Source organism: Xenopus laevis, chromosome 5S (assembly GCF_017654675.1).
Source record: "Xenopus laevis strain J_2021 chromosome 5S, Xenopus_laevis_v10.1, whole genome shotgun sequence".
NCBI lineage: Eukaryota > Metazoa > Chordata > Amphibia > Anura > Pipidae > Xenopus > Xenopus laevis.
This window is the reverse complement of record NC_054380.1, coordinates 121,221,266-121,238,803: the sequence shown is the minus strand read 5'-3', so window position 1 is coordinate 121,238,803 and position 17,538 is coordinate 121,221,266. Positions and strand designations below refer to the sequence as shown.

The following is a 17,538-nucleotide window of genomic DNA, read 5'->3' as shown; positions in this document are numbered from 1 at the left end:
ATCCCATTAATTAAAGGAACAAGGAAAGGTGCAATTAAAGAATATTTCTTTAGCAAGAACACTTATAAAAAATGGGTTTGCAGAGCTTTTTGGTGGTCCCAGATACTGCTATCACTTTATATTGTTCCTGCTGCCTTAAAATAGGGTGATCTCAAACAAATTTCCTCATTTAGAGAGAAACATTGCAGAAAGGGTGAGTTCATAGTAGATCAATTCTCTATAGCCTTGAGCAGTATTCCTGGCTCCAAATGCGGTTTAAAAATGGCGCATGCTTGTTACTTCGACGTGTGTGTGGGGGTCTCAAATGATGTTGCACCTGGTAAAGATGGCAGGTGCACGATTAAAGGAAAACTATACCCCCAAAATGAACACTTCAGCAACAGATAGTTCATATCATATTAAGTGGCATATTAAAGAATCTTACCAAACTGGAATATATATTTAAGTAAATATTGCCCTTTTACATCTCTTGCCTTGAGCCACCATTTCGTGATGGTCTCTGTGCTGCCTCAGAGATCACCTGACCAGAAATACTGCAGCTCTAACTGTAACAGGAAGAAGTGAGGAAGCAAAAGGCACAACTCTGTCTGTTAATTGGCTCATGTGACCTAACATGTATGGTTTGTTGGTATGTTTGTGAGTACAGTGAATCCTACGATCCCAAGGGGCGGCCCTTATTTTTTAAAATGGCAATTTTTTATTTATGATTACCCAATGGCACATACTACTAGAAAAGTATATTATTATGAAAATGGTTTATTTACATGAAGCAGGATTTTACATACTGTATGAGCTGTTTTATGCAATATCTTTCTATAGAGACCTACATTGTTTGGGGGGGCATAGTTTTCCTTTAAGTACCGGAGGGTATGAAACGCATAAGGTAGGTCATTTCTACTCATTTTAATCTGATATGATGTAACATTTAATAAAACGTAATATTTTTAACGAATGACGGGTTTTGGGACATAGATTTTGTTTAGAGAGAAGACAATGCGGAGGTTTAGAAATCTATGAAAGTATTAAAAAAAAAGGCGATTGTTTATAAAACTGGCAAAAGAAGGATGATCAAAAAGGTCTGCTTTATTAAAACTTCTTTATTTAAATAATCACAAAGAAGGAAATATTAATTGGATGCCCAACAGAGGGAAACTAACTCAGTGCACTGGAGTTTTACAACATTCTGTATGGAAAACACTAAGGGGGGTATTTATTATGCTCCAACTATCCGAAATTGGAATAATTTGTGGTTTTCAGACTATAAAATAAAACGACTAATTTTTCGGAATTTATTACAGCATGATGGTCTTAAAAGTCCGGCATCTCAAAGCTCTCGAGGTCGTGTATAAGTCAAAGGGGAAGGTCCCAGTGTCTGCGTTGCTGTCCGTACGGACATCTAATAATTTTGGGGATTTTGGACCAAAAAGTCTGAAAACTCAAACATTCGTAGTATTTGCGGAAAAGTAGGAAGAATTCATACTTTTGGGCAAAGCTTTGAAGTTATCGGATTTTTGCACGACCCAATTTTATCAGACATTTTTAATGATAAATAAGGTCCATTCGGGCAGTCAGAATTGATCGGATTTTTATTTTGTTAGAAATACTTCGAAAAATTCGGACCTTGATAAATAACCCCCTTAAAAGATGAATATTGTGAAAGACCAGAGAATAAATGAGAGGCAGATTAGTCTTTAATCTCGTTTATTTCTTCATGGCTAAGAGGACTTCTCCAAAAACGATTTACAGCATCGGATACATTGCTGATAAACAGTCTCAAAATCTTCATCTCTACCCTGAAAACAAAATAAACAAGATATTTTTGAATGCATTTTTATATTTATTCATTTAATACTTTACACCCGAAGGGGTAGATTTATCAAAATTTTAATCTGAGCTTTTATTTAATTAAAAACATTTATGAAAAAAAAAACCTGGAATGCAGCACACTCACATTCTGCCTTTCATATCCAGTGACTTTGCTAAGTTTTAATTAAATTTTAATATTTTTTTTTTCAATTTGGAATTGAAAAATAGTTTAAAATTCAAACTTCCACTGACTTTTACATGAACTTGCCAGCTTTTATACATTCTTCCTGTACCCCAGTACTATCCTAACTGTATGCTCTTGGGATTCTCTATCTCAAAAACACCTTTATATAGGAATGTAGAATGCGTCTGCTTTTATAAGCAAATAGTAATAAATAAAAAAAGTACAAAACTTACATAGTAGGGATCCTGGATAATAAGCTGTTTTTGTGGGTCATAGCTACCAAGCAGTTCGATTTTAGCTTTGCAGTTCTGCACCTGGCTACCTCTTCTCTTCAGATCTCTACAACATAAACACAGACGATAAAAATATTAAATCACAGCTTGGCGGGGATACTCTATGGGGGTTATTTATCAAGGTCCGAATTTATCTCAGTATTTCTAACATCCAACTTCGAGCAACTCTAAATTCCCGAATGGACTTTATTTATGAAGAAAAAACCCCGAAAACATCTGAGCTTTCCCAGAAAACTCAGAATTGTTCAGAGTTTTCCGGAAAAACTGTGATTTTTTTCGGAGTTTTCAGAGTTTTTTTGCTCCGAACCCCCAATACCATCAATAGATGCAGTCACAATACAATAAATAATCGAATAAAAGAAAATATGTCTGGTTCACAAATATTCTTGTCAACAAATTTGCTTTCTTAGAGTGTCACTTTACGTGGCTGGTGTAAGAGACTTGGGGGCTGATTTATTAGGATTTGATTGGTAAACTTGAATTTTCAAATTTTTTTGTGTGTCAAAACTCAATTTGAATTTAAAAGCACCAACTCGAATGTAAATTAGAATGTGAAATTTATCACACCTCGAACCTGGCAACAGTTCTAATTCTTATAAATAAAGAAGCCAGTCCTGTGGTTCTCTTGTTTTCCATACAGAATGTTGGAAAACTCCAGTGTACAGAGTTAAAATCCCTTTGTTGGGTATCAAATGAATATTTCCTTCTTTCTGATTACTGTATATAAATAAAGAAGTTTTAAATAAAGCAGATATTTCAGATCTTCCTTCTTTTGCCAGTTTTATTAACAATCTCCATTTGTTTTTCTGATCTCCATTACTTTCACAGATTTCAACTACTAAATCTCAGCATTCAGGGGCAGATTTATTAAGTGGCGAATAGTAAATTTAAATTTTCTAATTTTTTGTGTGTCAAAATTCATCCATTTGAATTTTAATCTCAAATGCAAATTCAGATGTGAGATACCTCGACCACGGAAACAGTTCCAATGTGAATATTCACCACTTAAAACATGACGAAATGTTTTGTGCTCAAATTAAGTGACTGCAGCCACCCAGGACATTTTGACTTTCAGGGGCAGATTTATTGAGGGTCGAATTGAAAATTTGGATTTTCAAATTGATTTTTTTTTTTTTGTCAAAGCTCTCAAATTCGAGTTGTGAATTATCCAAACTCAATTTGAATTTAATTTGAATTTCGAGATTTATCAAACCTATACCCTGGGGATAATTCAAATTATACTATTCCACCACCTAAAACTTGTTAAATTCAAGTATAAATTAATGGCAGAGGACTGTTGACCCAATTGAATATGTTAATGGACTTCCTGACATTCAAGTTTTTTCCGGATAAAAATTGGATTTAAGTTTCATTCGTATTCAATTACACAAATTTTTGGGCCATTCCCATTCGATCAAATTTTAGATGTTTGAATTTTTTCATAACCTCCCATTCGAGTTGTGATGACATTCAATTTTATTAGAGTAAAAAAAAGTTCACATAGTCGAAATTCTACCTTTAATTAATCTGCCCATAAGTCTACTCTTTGCACCTGCCATATTTACCAGGTGCAACATAATTCGCCCCCCCCATCAATTTGAAATTCGACCTTTGATAAACAACCCCTTGGAATTGTGGGAGCACACAGAGCAAACTGCAAAATGTGATACGTGTAGAGTAATAATCTATGATTCTATAGGATAAAGAGATGAATGAATTAAATAAATTGGTCAGCAGGAAAGCTGCTAGTACAGGTATGGGATCCGTTATCCAGAAACTCGCTATCCAGAAAGCTCCGAATTACGGAAAGGTCGTCTTCCTTAGACTCCATTATATTAAATAAACCAGATTTTTAAAAATGATTTCCTTTTTCTCTGTAATAATAACAGTACAGGTATGGGATCTGGAATACCCGTTATCTAAAAAGCTCCGAATTACCAAAGGACCTTCTCCCAGAGACTCAATTTTATTCAAATAATTCAAAATTTTAACAATTATTTCCTTTTTCTCTGTAATAATAAAACAATATCTTGTACTTGATTCCAACTAAAATATAATTAATCCTTAGTGGAAGCAAAACCAGCATATCAGGCTTATTTAATGTTTACATGATTTTTTTAGTAGATTTAAGGTGTGAAGATCCAAATCACAGAAAGATCCGCAGGTCCCATACCTGTACCTTGTTCTTGATCCCAACTTAGATATAATTAATCCTTATTGGAAGCAAAACGGCCTATTGGGTTTATTTAACGTTTACATGATTTTCTAATAGACTAAGGGGCAGATTTATCAAAGGTCGAATTTTGAAGTTTTTTTTGAACTCCCATAACTTCGAAAATTCGAATTAAAAAAAGACCAATCGAAATGTATCCAAAAAAAAAAAAACTCAATTTTTTTCCGGGGGAATAGGTCCGTTTTAAATTAAATTCAAATCAAAGATCGCAATTCGATTCAAATTCCACAAATTGACTCCAAATAGGTTGTAGGAGGTCCCCCATAGGCTAAAACAGCAATTCAGGAGGTTTTAGATGGCGAATGGTCGAAGTCGAATTTTTAAATTTCGATATTCGAATTTTCTAAATTGTTTTCAAATTTGAATCGAATTTGGACTATTCCCTAGTTGAAGTACACAAAAATTAGTTCGAAATTCGATTTTTTTTTTTAATTCAAATTTTCACTTCGACCTTTGATAAATCTGCCCCTTAAGGTGTGAAGATCCAAATTACGGAAAGATACGTTATCTGGAAAACCCCAGGTCCCAAGCATCATACTTGTATAACACATGCATAATACAGGGAATATAAAAAGCATCTACTTCAACATATCCGTTTGCTATAGAATCTGGAATAATATGCATAGAGCATAGAGTTTGTGTTAAGTGATGGGAGAATAAATTCACTTGGCACAAATTTGCGGTGAATTTCCGCATTTCGCCGCCGGCAAATAAATATGCGAATCTCCCACGAAAGTTCGCCAGTGTTAATTTCCGATTTTCATGATTTTTCTTGAAAATGTCCGATTTTCACAATTTTTTTCGTGAAAATTTCAGATTTTTACGTTTTATTGTGAAATTATTAGAATTCCACGATTTTTCCGTTAACGTTTCTGATTTCACGATTTTTTGGTGAATTTTTTGCCGTTTCGCGAATTTTGCAGAAAATTCACGAATTTTAGGAGATGGGAGAAATTCGCCCATTACTATTCGTGTTAGCTGGCCAGAGAACAAAGCTTGGCATATGCAACATGATGTATCTATATGCAGTTAGGTAATTTATTCTCTTTACTCACTGTAGATTACTTTCATCCATGCACAGAATATAGTCATAAGAAAGAAAGTCATCTCTTGTAATCTGTATAAGAGAGAAACATTCTATGAGACAAGTCTTTACAGCAGAGAGAGAAAACCCTGTAGTATCTATACTATTGTTTTTTATCACTTGTGTTAAAGGAATTGTTCAGTATAAAAATAAAAACAGGGTTAAATAGATAGGCTGTGTTAAATAAGAAATGTTTTAAACCAAAAATTTAATGTATAAAGGCTGGAGTGAGCGGATGTCTAACATAATAGACAGAACCCTACTTCCTGCTTTGCAGCTCTCTCGGTTTACACTAATTGGTTACCAGGCAGTAACTTGAGGGGGGCACATGGGTCAAATCTGTTGCTTTTGAATCTGAGCTGAATGCTGAGGATCACTTGCAAACTCTCTGAAGAGTTATGTCCCATGTCGCCCCCCCTTATAGTCACTGACTAACTCAGAGTTAGAGAGCTGAAAAACAGGAAGTAGTGTTTCGGCTATTATGTTACACACCTAGTCACTCCAGCTTTTATATATGACATTTTTGGCTACCTTGTCTAAATTTTAACTTTACATATGAAGACATATCTGCCCTCTTAACCAGGCTTTCTATGGAAAGGATAACAACTTCTGCCCCCTAACAATATTTCCAAGCTTACAGAGCCCAAGATATTAGAGCAAGAACAAAGCTGAATGTAGATAGAAATACAAGACGTAATAATGATAGAAATATTAAACAATACTGCTTAAAGGGCCACTGAAAAATTCATGAAAAGGCTTCAGGCATTTAAAGCTAATGCAGCTAGGCAGGGACACTGTTGGTATATTGTAGGCACAGGTATGGGATCAGTTATCCGTAAACCTATTATTGAGAAAACTCTGAATTACGGAAAGACTGTCTCCCATAGACAAAAAACAGTACCTTATACTTTATCCAAACTATTTTGAATTCGGCTGAACCCCCGAATCCTTTGCGAAAGATTCGGCCGAATAGTGAACCAAATCCTAATTTGCATATGCAAATTAGGGGTGGGAAGGGGAAAACTTATTTTTTTACTTCCTTGTTTTGTGACAAAAAGTCACGCAACTTCCCTCCTTGCCCCTAATTTGCATTGCAAATTAGGAGTCGGTTCAGCCGGGCAAAAGGATTCTGACGAAAACAAATCGTGCTGAAAAAGGCCAAATCCTGAACCCAATCCTGGATTCGGTGCATCCCTATCCTTATCCGAAGCAAAACCAAACTATTGGGTTTATTTAATGTTGACATTTTTTTTTTTTTTTTTACACATCAGATAATTTGGTACAAGGAAGTCTGTGGAGTTTATGGGCAGGCTGATGGCCACAGTGATGCACTTCTAGAATACATAGACTATTGCCATGATGTGCTTTTTTCCAGGTATGGGAACCATTATCCAGAAACCCATTATCCAGAAAACTCCAAATTACAGGAAGGCCGTCTCCCATAGTCTCCATTATAATCAAATAATCCAGATTTTTTAAAATGATTTCCTTTTTCTCTGTACTAATAAAACAGTAAATGGTACTTTATCCCAACTAAGATATAATTAATCCTTATAAAGAAAAAGGGCAGGCACTAGCAGAGAGCAGTCTCCCAGGCAGGCTGGTCAAAACATAAAGTAGTTTATTGTAGATCTCAAGGATAGCCCATGATTAAGTATCTGAGAGATACGAAACGCGTAAGGCTTGAGGTTGTATTCTTGAGTTCTACAATAAACTAGTTTATGTTTTGACAAGCCTGCCTGGAAGACTGGTCTCTGCTAGTGCCTGCCCTTATTCTTTATACGGTGGTATATAGCTGAGGGTTCAGGGCGGTGCACCTGGACCTCCCTTCATAACCGGTGAGTTCTACAAGCACCTAAGATTTGTTACACTTTTGTACTGACTACTATCAAAAATAATGTGTGATTTATATCCAATATTTAATCCTTATTAGAAGCAAAACCGGTCTATTCGCTTTATTTAAAGTGATCCTGTCATCGGAAAACACGTTTTTTCCAAAACGCATCAGTAAATACTGCTACTCCAGCAGAATTCTGCACTGAAATCCATTTCTCAAAAGAGCAAACAGATTTTTTTATATTTAATTTTGAAATCTGACATGGGGCTGGACATTTTGTCAATTTCCCAGCTGCCCCTGGTCATGTGACTTGCGCCTGCACTTTAGGAGAGAAATGCTTTCTGGCAGGCTGCTGTTTTTCCTTCTCAGTGTAACCGAATGTGTCTCAGTGAGACATGGGTTTTTACTATTGAGTGTTGTTCTTAGATCTACCAGGCAGCTGTTATCTTGTGTTAGGGAGCTGCTATCTGGTTACCCATTGCTCTTTTGTTTAGCTGCTCGGGGGTGATATCACTCCAACTTGCAGTACAGCAGAAAAGAGTGATTGAAGTTTATCAGAGCACAAGTCACCTGACTTGGGGCAGCTGGGAAATTGACAATATGTCTAACCCCATGTCAGATTTCAAAATTGAATATAAAAAAATCTGTTTGCTCTTTTGAGAAATGGATTTCAGACCAGAAGCCTGCTGGAGCAGCACTATTAACTGATTCATTTTGAAAACCTTTTTTTTCCCCATGACAGTATAACTTTAATGTTTCCATGATTTTCTGGTAGCTTTAAGGAATGGAGATCCAAATTACAGAAAGATCCGTTATATGGACAACCCCAGGTTCTGAGCATTCTGGATAACAGGTCCCATACCTGTAGTAAAATATACTACACACTCCAAGGTTGAAAAACTTTACAGTTCAGGTATGGGAACAGTTAACTCGAGATCCTTTATCTAGAAAGCCATCTTCCATTGATGCCGTTTTAATCAAATAATTCAAATTTGTACAGTTGATTTACTTTTTCTTTTTTTTTTATGTAATCCTTGATCCTAACAGATATAACTAATCCTTATTGAGGTAAAACAATCCTATTGGGTTTAATTCATGTCCAAATTAGTTTTTAGGAGACTTAAAGTGATACTGACACTAAAAAAACATTATGCAAAATATGGATGTACATCACAAGTTACCTTATAGCTCATGTTGATCGTTTTTCACGGATAGCTCTGCTTTTGTAATTAATTTCTGGTGTCAGTATGTCTTTAAGGTACGGAGATCGAAATGACCCCTTATACAGAACCCCCCAGATCCCGAGCATTCTGGATAACAGGTCCCATACCTGTATGAGATCTTGTATTAGTTTTCATATATCTTCTTACATATACCAGACAGCCATAAACAACATGTGAAGCCTTTTCGTGTTTTCATGTGAACCTTTAAAAAGAGCAGTCTAAAATATGCAGAATGGAGAATAAATGATGCGGTCTTATACCTGTTGTGCTCTATGAGATGTTTCGATACTGTGGCTTTTTAAGCACTTTAGGGCCCGTGAATCTGGGGAAGAACCCACATTCCAATCTGAAGTTGCAGCGCTGTCTATGGACCACTGCAACAAAAGACAAAATGGACTTTTAGAATTAAATGGTGGTACAGTACCTGCCTGGCTGTGTGGCTCATTGGTATGCCATGCTTCTTCATGCAGGCTTGTCCTCGATAATCTGGTGGGTTTCCGATTTCATATGTAGACGTTGCTGCACTGTCTACAGTCCACTAGAACAAAAAGACAAGAAATGTATTCCATTGCCTTCCCTTTGACCGAGGCAAGGTCCTTTATACTGCAGAAGAGCCACATATAAAAGGGGGTTATTAATCCAAGGTCGAATTTCGAATGCATGTTAATTGCTCTTAATAAATTTGAATTTACTCACAACTCGACTGGGAGATTATTTATGAAAAAATTTGCTTGCCTGAAATCCTATCGAATGGGAAAGACCAAAAAATTCTAATCATATTAGATTCGAATATTCTAATCGAACTTTCCTCCAAAAAAAAAAAAAAAACTCGATGTCAGGAAGCATATGAACACCTTCAAATAGGTCAACAGACCTCTGCCATTGATTTGTAAATTAACTCGGCAGGTTTTAGGTGGTGAATATTCAAATTAGAATGGTTTTCGTGGACGATGTGTGATAAATCTCAATTTCGAATTGGGGGATTAAAGGAAAGCTATACCCCCAAAATGAACATTTAAGTAACAGATAGTTTATATTAAGTGGCATATTAAAGAATCTAACCAAACTGGTCTATATATTTAAGTAAATATTGTCCTTTTACATCTCTTGCCTTGAACCCCCATTTTGTGATGGTCTGTGTGCTGCCTCAGAGATCACCTGACCAGAAATATTGCAGCTCTAACTGTAACAGGAAGAAGTGTGAAAGCAAAAGACACAATTCTGTCTATCAATTGGCTCATGTGACCTAACAAGTATGGTTTGTTGGTTTGTGAGTGTGCACAGTGAATTGTACGATCCCAGGGGGCGGCCCTTATTTTTTAAAATGGCAATTTTCTATTTATGATTACCCAATGGCACATTCTACTGGAAAAGTATATTCTTATGAAAATGGTTTATTTACATGATGCAGGGTTTTACACATGAGCTGTTTTATGCAATATCTTTTTATAGAAACCTAAATTGTTTGGGGGGGTATAGTTTTCCTTTAAAATTCGAAATGAGCCTGATGTACCACTATAGCATAGGGCTACTTTCTTAAAGGGGAAGTAAAGTCTAAAATAGAATAAGGCTATAAATGCTGTATTTTGTATGCTAAACATAAAGATGAATTTATGGCACCACAAGCCTAATCAAACAAATGAATTATGCTTTTTAAAGTTGGCCACAGGGGGTCATCATCTTGTGACTTTGTTAAACATTTCTGCAAGACTAAGACTGTGCACATGCTCAGTGTGTTCTGGGCTGATTAGGGATCATCATCAATTATCAAAACAGCACAAGTCAAATAATATCTGCCAGAAGCCGATACAGCAAGACTGATTAATAATCACAATATAAAAACTGCAATAGGTCCTGTGTGGTCATATAATCTAATGTGGATTTTATAGTTTTTGTATTGTTTAATACAAACTTTCTCCAACTCTCCAGAACCAGTGGCTGCAGCAAAATAATCCTCCAAATAGAATCCCAGTTTATCTGTTTAAATCTGGCTCTGTGATCTTTGTCCCTACAGCTGGAGTTGGAAACAGTAAAGGGGTTGTAAAGCCAAAATAAAATCCAATACAAATCTCTACACAGTCGCCGACTGCTCTACAGGGAAACAAATAAAGCTGCTCGACTTCTGCATGGCTGGGAAGTAAGGCGGTGTTCCCCCTGCTGTTCATAAGTATGATTGTTTCCCTGCTCAGCAGTTAGGGACCTTCTGACAATTCCTATCCACAGAAGTAAATGAAGGGAGAATTTCACTGCATACAGTCAGGTTTCTTATAAAAATGGTACCGTACATATTTTTTTAATTAAAGTATATTGGAGATAGGTTTCTTTTTCATTAAAGAAAGTAATTGGATTTTATTTTTTTGCCTTTACATGCCCTTTAAATGATCCATCCTCCAGGCATTCAGGGTGCAAAATGTGCTATCATTATGTTGACTTTTTTCAACAATTGACTCATGTGACCTAACATGTATGTGTGTCCTTGGTTTATTTGTGTGCATTGTGAATTGTAGGATCGCTGGGGGTGGCCCTTAGTACTTAAAAATGGTATTAAACAAAATTATTTTTCCTGATAATATTTGTTCGATTCACTTGTTATCATCCATTATGACAACAAAATACAAAGTGACAGAAGTGATGACATTTGCATACAAAATGCCGTTTAAAAAAAAAAAACAAAAAACATTTTGCATCTGTATTAGTGAATTAGCTGCAATCTGAGATAAACTCCATTTAGCAAGTTGTTATGTTTTGGTAGCAGAGGATGCTACAGTGCAGCCATAACACAACAGTAAGCAACTCTAACACCACAAAACGTATAGAAAGTATTCACAGTATCAGTCTTGAGCACAGTGACATCTACAGGCCATTTATATAAACACCACACAAGTGCCTGCAATAAGGCTGGAATTCTAAGAATTAATAGCAGTACTATTGGTAAAAGCATGGCGATTTAGGTTCTTTAATAAGCCCTACTTTCTCTAGCTTTGATGTTGGCTTTCTTTTTTAAGGTGGTCATATATTGGTAAAATAATAAACAGTGAGAGGTGAGACTGGGACAGAAGCCCAACTTCATTTAAACTAGATCAGCTGTCTTCACACTATAGGAAAGAATAGTTAAATAAGCATATTCCCATTCCTAATCCATTACATACATTATATGTTTTGAGATGCCCAGAAATCACAAGAAGATCTCATGATGCTTTCATAGTGTTACGGGAAAATGGGCAATTACATGCATTAAAGAAATTTTACACTGTGCATAAATGTTGACAATGTTAGAAACTTTGATAAGTTTAAATAAAGAAAAAAGAAAAATGGTGGCTTACACAACGTAACTGGCACTGCACAGTTTGTGGATTTCCTGAAGTTTGCATCAATTCATTTTGTTAAAAAGTTTTTGTTCCCCTTTGTGGTTTATGGAACACACAATGCTTTGGCTGCCGCTTAGAGTCAACATTGGGAGACACATTTATCAAAGGTCGAATTTCGAATATTTTTTTTTTTAACTCTAATAAATTAGAATATACTCAACTTCGATTGGGAGGTTGTTTGAGAATAAGACCGAATATCTAAAATTCAAATGAATATTACCGACCCGAAAACTCGAATGGAATTAGACTAAACTCGAATCGAGTTTGTTCCATCTTCCAAACACTTTTTTCAGTTCAGTTGTTTTCAGATTGTTCCCCAGAAATAAAGATTTTTTTCAATTACTTTATTTTTTTTACAAAATCTAAGTTTAAAGTTATGTCCGTCTCTGGCTCAGTAATTCAGGTGCAGATTCTGAACTGTTACAGTTTTACAACATTTAGTTGACACATTTCTCAGCAGCATCTCTGGAGTATTAGCAACTATTGTATTAATTCTAACAGCTGCCTGTAAGGAAACCCTGAGATTCTGCTCAGCAGGGACAAAGATAAGAAATGTATCAACTAAATGTATCAATTTAGAACAGTTTAAAGGGTCGGTGACCCCCCTCCTAGAGCTGCTTTAGAAGGGGAAAAAATGACACTTTACAATTCATTAGAAAAACGGTGACACATAGAAAATAGAATGAAATTGGAAACAGTTGTTATTTCTGGTGATCTAACTGAAAACAACTAGTTGTTTGAAGGTGAACAACCCCTTTAACATTTTCAAATTGGTTACTGAACATCTCCCATTGACTTATACATGAACTCAGTAGGTTCTAGGTGGAGAATAGTCGAATTTGAGTTATTCCCAGGGAATAGGTTTGATAAATCTCGAAATACAAATTCGAATCGAGTTTGGATAATTCACAATTCAAATTTTAGAGCTTTGACAAAAAAAAAAAAATTGAAAATCAGAATTCAAATTTTCAATTCGACCCTTAAAGGGGTTGTTCACCTTTCGATTAACTTTTGTATGATGTAGAGAGGATATTCTGAGACAATTTGCAATTGGTTTTTATTTTTTTATTATTTGTGTTTTTTTTTACTTAGCTTTTTATTCAGCAGCTCTCCAGTTTGCAATTTCAGCAATCTGGTTGCTAGGGTCCAAATTACCCTAGCAACCGTGCACTGATTTTAATGAAAGACTGGGATATGAATAGAAGAGGCCTGAATAGAAAGATGAGGAATAAAAAGTAACAATACATTTGTAGCCTTACAGAGCATTTGTTTTTTAGATGGGGTCAGGGACCCCAATTTGAAAGCTGGAAAGAGTCAGGCAAACAATTCAAAAACTATAAAAAAAACAAATAATGAAGGTCAATTGAAAAGTTGCTTAGAATTAGACATTCTATATGAAAAGTTAAAGGAAAACTATAAGCTTAAAACTTAAGCAACATATAGTTTATATCATATTAGTGGCATATTAAAGAATATTATCAAACTGGAATATTTATTTAAGTAAATCATGCCCTTTTACATCTCTTGCCTTAAACCACCATTTTGTGATGGTCTCTGTGCTGTCTCAGAGATCACCTGATCAGAAATACTGCAGCTCTAACTGTAACAGGAAGAAGTCTGGAAGCAAAAGACAGAACTCTGTCTGTTAATTGGCTCATGTGACCTAACAAGTATGGTTTGTTTGCATGTTTGTGCGCACAGTGAATCGTACGATCCCAGGGGGTAGGCCCTTATTTTTTAAAATGGCAATTTTCTATTTAGGATTAGCCAATGGAACATACTACTAAAATGTATATTATTATGAAAATGGTTTATTTACATGAAGCAGGGTTTACCACATGAGCTGTTTTATGCAATATCTTTTTATAGAGACCTACATTGTTTGGGGGTATAGTTTTCCTTTAATTTAAAGGTGAACCACCCCTTTAATAAATCTGCCCCGAATGTCAAAATGTCCTGGGTGGCTGCCGTCACTTTTTCTTACTTTGAGCACAAAACACAAAAGACAAGACACACAGATCAGCACCGGTTGCAGAACTTCAAGTTACAGCTTATAACGCCCGTGTGATGACTAAACGTCAACACGCGTTACCCTTGAAATAAACAACGCTACAATAACTGCCTATGTTATATGCATAAACATCTACTCCCTGTCAAAAACAATCCTAAACCTTCTCACACTTTCATATCCAAGGAAATACCAGAAATACTGAGAACGTAATAGGCAGAGCCTCCGAATGTAAATCTTCTAAAGGACTTACCTCTTTAGATATTCCTGCGTCAGTTACCAACTTCTGAAAAACAGCTTCAGCTATTGGAGATCGACAGATATTACCTAAAGAAAAATCAGGTTTTCATGATTAGAAAATAAATAGGACACAAAAAGCTTTAATAAATTCATTCAAAGGTATTATATAATGCTAATGGTCCTCAGTATTTATATTTGCAGCTTTCGAATGACAACTTCTATGTTCTGTAGATCTTTAGTTTGTGTAAAACGCCTCTCCCTGCCATGATCTGTTTTTGGCACTAAAAACAAGACCAAACTTGTAAATGTGAATTATCCATACTACGCTCCGTATGACTAGAGGAAACAAACCTAATTTAGACATATTAGAGTTTCAGACAAACTATGCATTCACACTGATAAACAATGACGGCTGTATTAGGAACCCCCACGCCAGTTATTGTATAGTATAGCCCACTTGTATCCTGCAACATAGAAGGTACATTTATCTGTTTCCCACGTTATATGTCATTACATGGTAATAGTGCAGAATAGTATCTTAAAGGGGTGGTTCACCTTCAAACAACTAGTTGTTTTCAGATAGATCACCAGAAATAACAACTTTTTCCAATTACCTTCTATTTTCTATGTGTTTTTCTAATATTGAAGCGTAAAGTGTCATTTTTCACCTTCTAAAGCAGCCCTGGGGGGGTCGCCGACCCTGTAAACTGTTTTAAATTGATACATTTAGTTGATACATTTCTTATCTTTGTCCCTGCTGAGCAGAATCTCTGGGTTTCATTACGGGCTGCCGTTAGAATGGATACAATAGTTGCTAATACTCCAAAGATGCTGCTGAGAAATGTATCAACTAAATGTTGCCAAATTGTAACAGTTTAGAGTCTGCGCCTGAATTACTGAGCCTGCATTGGCACGTGATAGATGGCCATGATGGGAAATATAGGCAAACATTGGTAATGTATGGTTGCACCTAAGTATAAGTCAGCCCATTAGCAAGACTGGATCCTAGCGCAGAAGTGTACCAGCAGCACCCCACGTAAACACCCCTGCCCACATACGGACGTGCAACCTGAATCAGGATTGACTGGCCTAATTATCAAAACCAGCTACAAAACCAGCCTAAAACTAGCCAAATGCACTTCAAAAGTAGCACAATATGCGCAGTGAAAAAAAACAAGTCTTAAAAAGAAATATATATGTGATATATGTGTGAAAATACGTTTTTTTTTAAACATTTTCCACGAAGCATAATGGGACAGATTCGCCCATCACCAAGGGCGTAACTACAGAGGAGGTATAGGGGCCCCATAAGGCCCTAATCATACCTCCCAACATTTTGGAAATAGAGAGACAAAAAAGTTGCCGCGCATAGCGGAAATTACCATGTTAATTTTACAAAATTTCGCAGCTTATAAAAGTTTGAACATATTTCTGTATTTTTTTCCCCCCAGTTATTGCAATGAAGTTGAATTGCCCCTTAAGCTGTGAGTCTAACTTTCCCAAGGGACCTGTTAGTTTATATTGTTACAATTACTTATTTGCTTATCTAGATACATTTGAATTGTTACAAAAGTATCTTATCTGCTGCTGTGGCTGTTCTGGGCTCTCTGCCAAAAGCCAATTAAGTTAGAAACTTTGTTTCTTTTTCTGACTGTTTAGTACAAATGAGGGACTACAGGTTGAGCTGTCAAAAGGGGGACTGTCCCTCTAAAAACAGGACAGTTGGGAGGTATGCCCTAATACATACGCAATTTCAATAAACATTGGTAAAGCAGGTCAACCTCTAGATATTTTGGTGGCCAGCTGGATTTTTTGCCCGAGAATTGCCTAAAATTGAGGAAAGTCACCAGAAAATGTGGGAATGCTTAAAAGCGACAGGATACTGAGCCCAAAATCTGGTAACTCTCGACTTCTACACAAGTCAGTCCTATTGCATGCTGGGTATTGTAGTCTTACATTAAACTTGGCAGTTCAACAAAAACTACATTACCCAACATGCATTGGGAGACGCAGGCTTGGCACATTAGGGCAAGTAAAAAAAACTAAGGCTGGTTTCCAAAGTACAAACCAGCCAAAATCCCAAAAAAGTAGCCCAAATCCGTACCTTGGCTAGTTTGTACTTTTGAAACCCGCCTTGGTTATAAATTAGTAGCCCAATGTGGCTGGAAAAGAGCCAGCTTGGCAACCCTGACCTGAATGTTAGCTCTTCAGCAGTTCTAATCAATGAGCTACAACTCCCAGAAACCCCGAGATTGCTTCAGTCAATTCCTGTCAGCAACGACAGCGATGCTCAGCAGCAGTCACTTACCCAAACACACGAATAACACGGACTTGCCGTTCCCCTGCTGCGCCATGTCTCTTGGTAAATTTCCCCTTTCCAGCTCCTGTCTCTTCTAGTGACTTATTGGTGGAACCGCCTGCTTTACGGCGCGCCTTCCGCTTTATGACACTTAGGTGGCCACGCAGTTTGCCTGTTTGAAATTCGAGCAGCAGTGAGAGAAAGTCGTGACTTTAAGTTGATGAACGGTTAGTTTCGTATCCTACGAAGAGACCGAGGTTGGGGAAAGTTGTTTAGGAGCCGCCGTCGGGGTAGATAAGGAGTGAAAAAGGGCGGAAGTGTACGGAACGCATTCCCCCTGACGATGTCCTAATAGGCGTTCCGTAGAATTCTGGGCACTCACAGTTTAGCTAAGGTCATTGGCAGCATCAATGACAGTTGTATGTGCTTCCCTTCCCTAACCTGTGCTGGGAAGCCCTTTATTTACTTGAATTGGAGCCAATAAATGGCAGAAATATAAACACATTCATCTTGTCAGTGTCAGCTTTGGACTTAACCTGTGCTGGGAGACGCAACTATGGTGCAAGTTTACTAAAGGGCGAAGCGGCTAACGCTAGAGAAAATTCACCAAAGTGACGTCATTTCGTTACTTTGCTGATTTACTAACAGGCGCTCGTGTAAATTCGCTAGCGAAGTGGACCTATTCTAGCGCTACTTTGCATCCTTACGCCAGGCGAAGTTGCGCTATGGCGAAGGGTCATAACTACGCTAATTCACTAACTTGCGCATTTTACTGAACGTTAGCTCTTGTGCCAGACTTGCCTTCGCCACCTCAGACCAGTAGATAGGGATTGCATCAAAAAAGTTGGAAAAAACGCTGGCGTCTTTTACTTTTTTAAGGCTGATAGGCTGAAAAAGATAGTAAATTTTTTTGGGGGTACCCTCCTTCCCCCCTACATTTCCTAACAAATGGCACCTAAACTA

General features: G+C 36.7%; 1 protein-coding gene across 2 annotated transcripts; it reads right to left on the bottom strand.

Moving 5' to 3' along the window:
* Positions 1-1,082: 1,082 nt before the first annotated feature.
* Positions 1,083-16,660, bottom strand: acp1.S (acid phosphatase 1 S homeolog). 2 transcript variants are annotated; one of them, NM_001114769.1, is given in 6 exon segments: positions 1,083-1,793; positions 2,224-2,329; positions 5,572-5,633; positions 8,921-9,034; positions 14,290-14,363; positions 16,585-16,660. In NM_001114769.1, coding segments are annotated over 6 exon segments (480 nt in total). In that variant the 5' UTR covers positions 16,631-16,660; the 3' UTR covers positions 1,083-1,715.
* Positions 16,661-17,538: the final 878 nt, after the last annotated feature.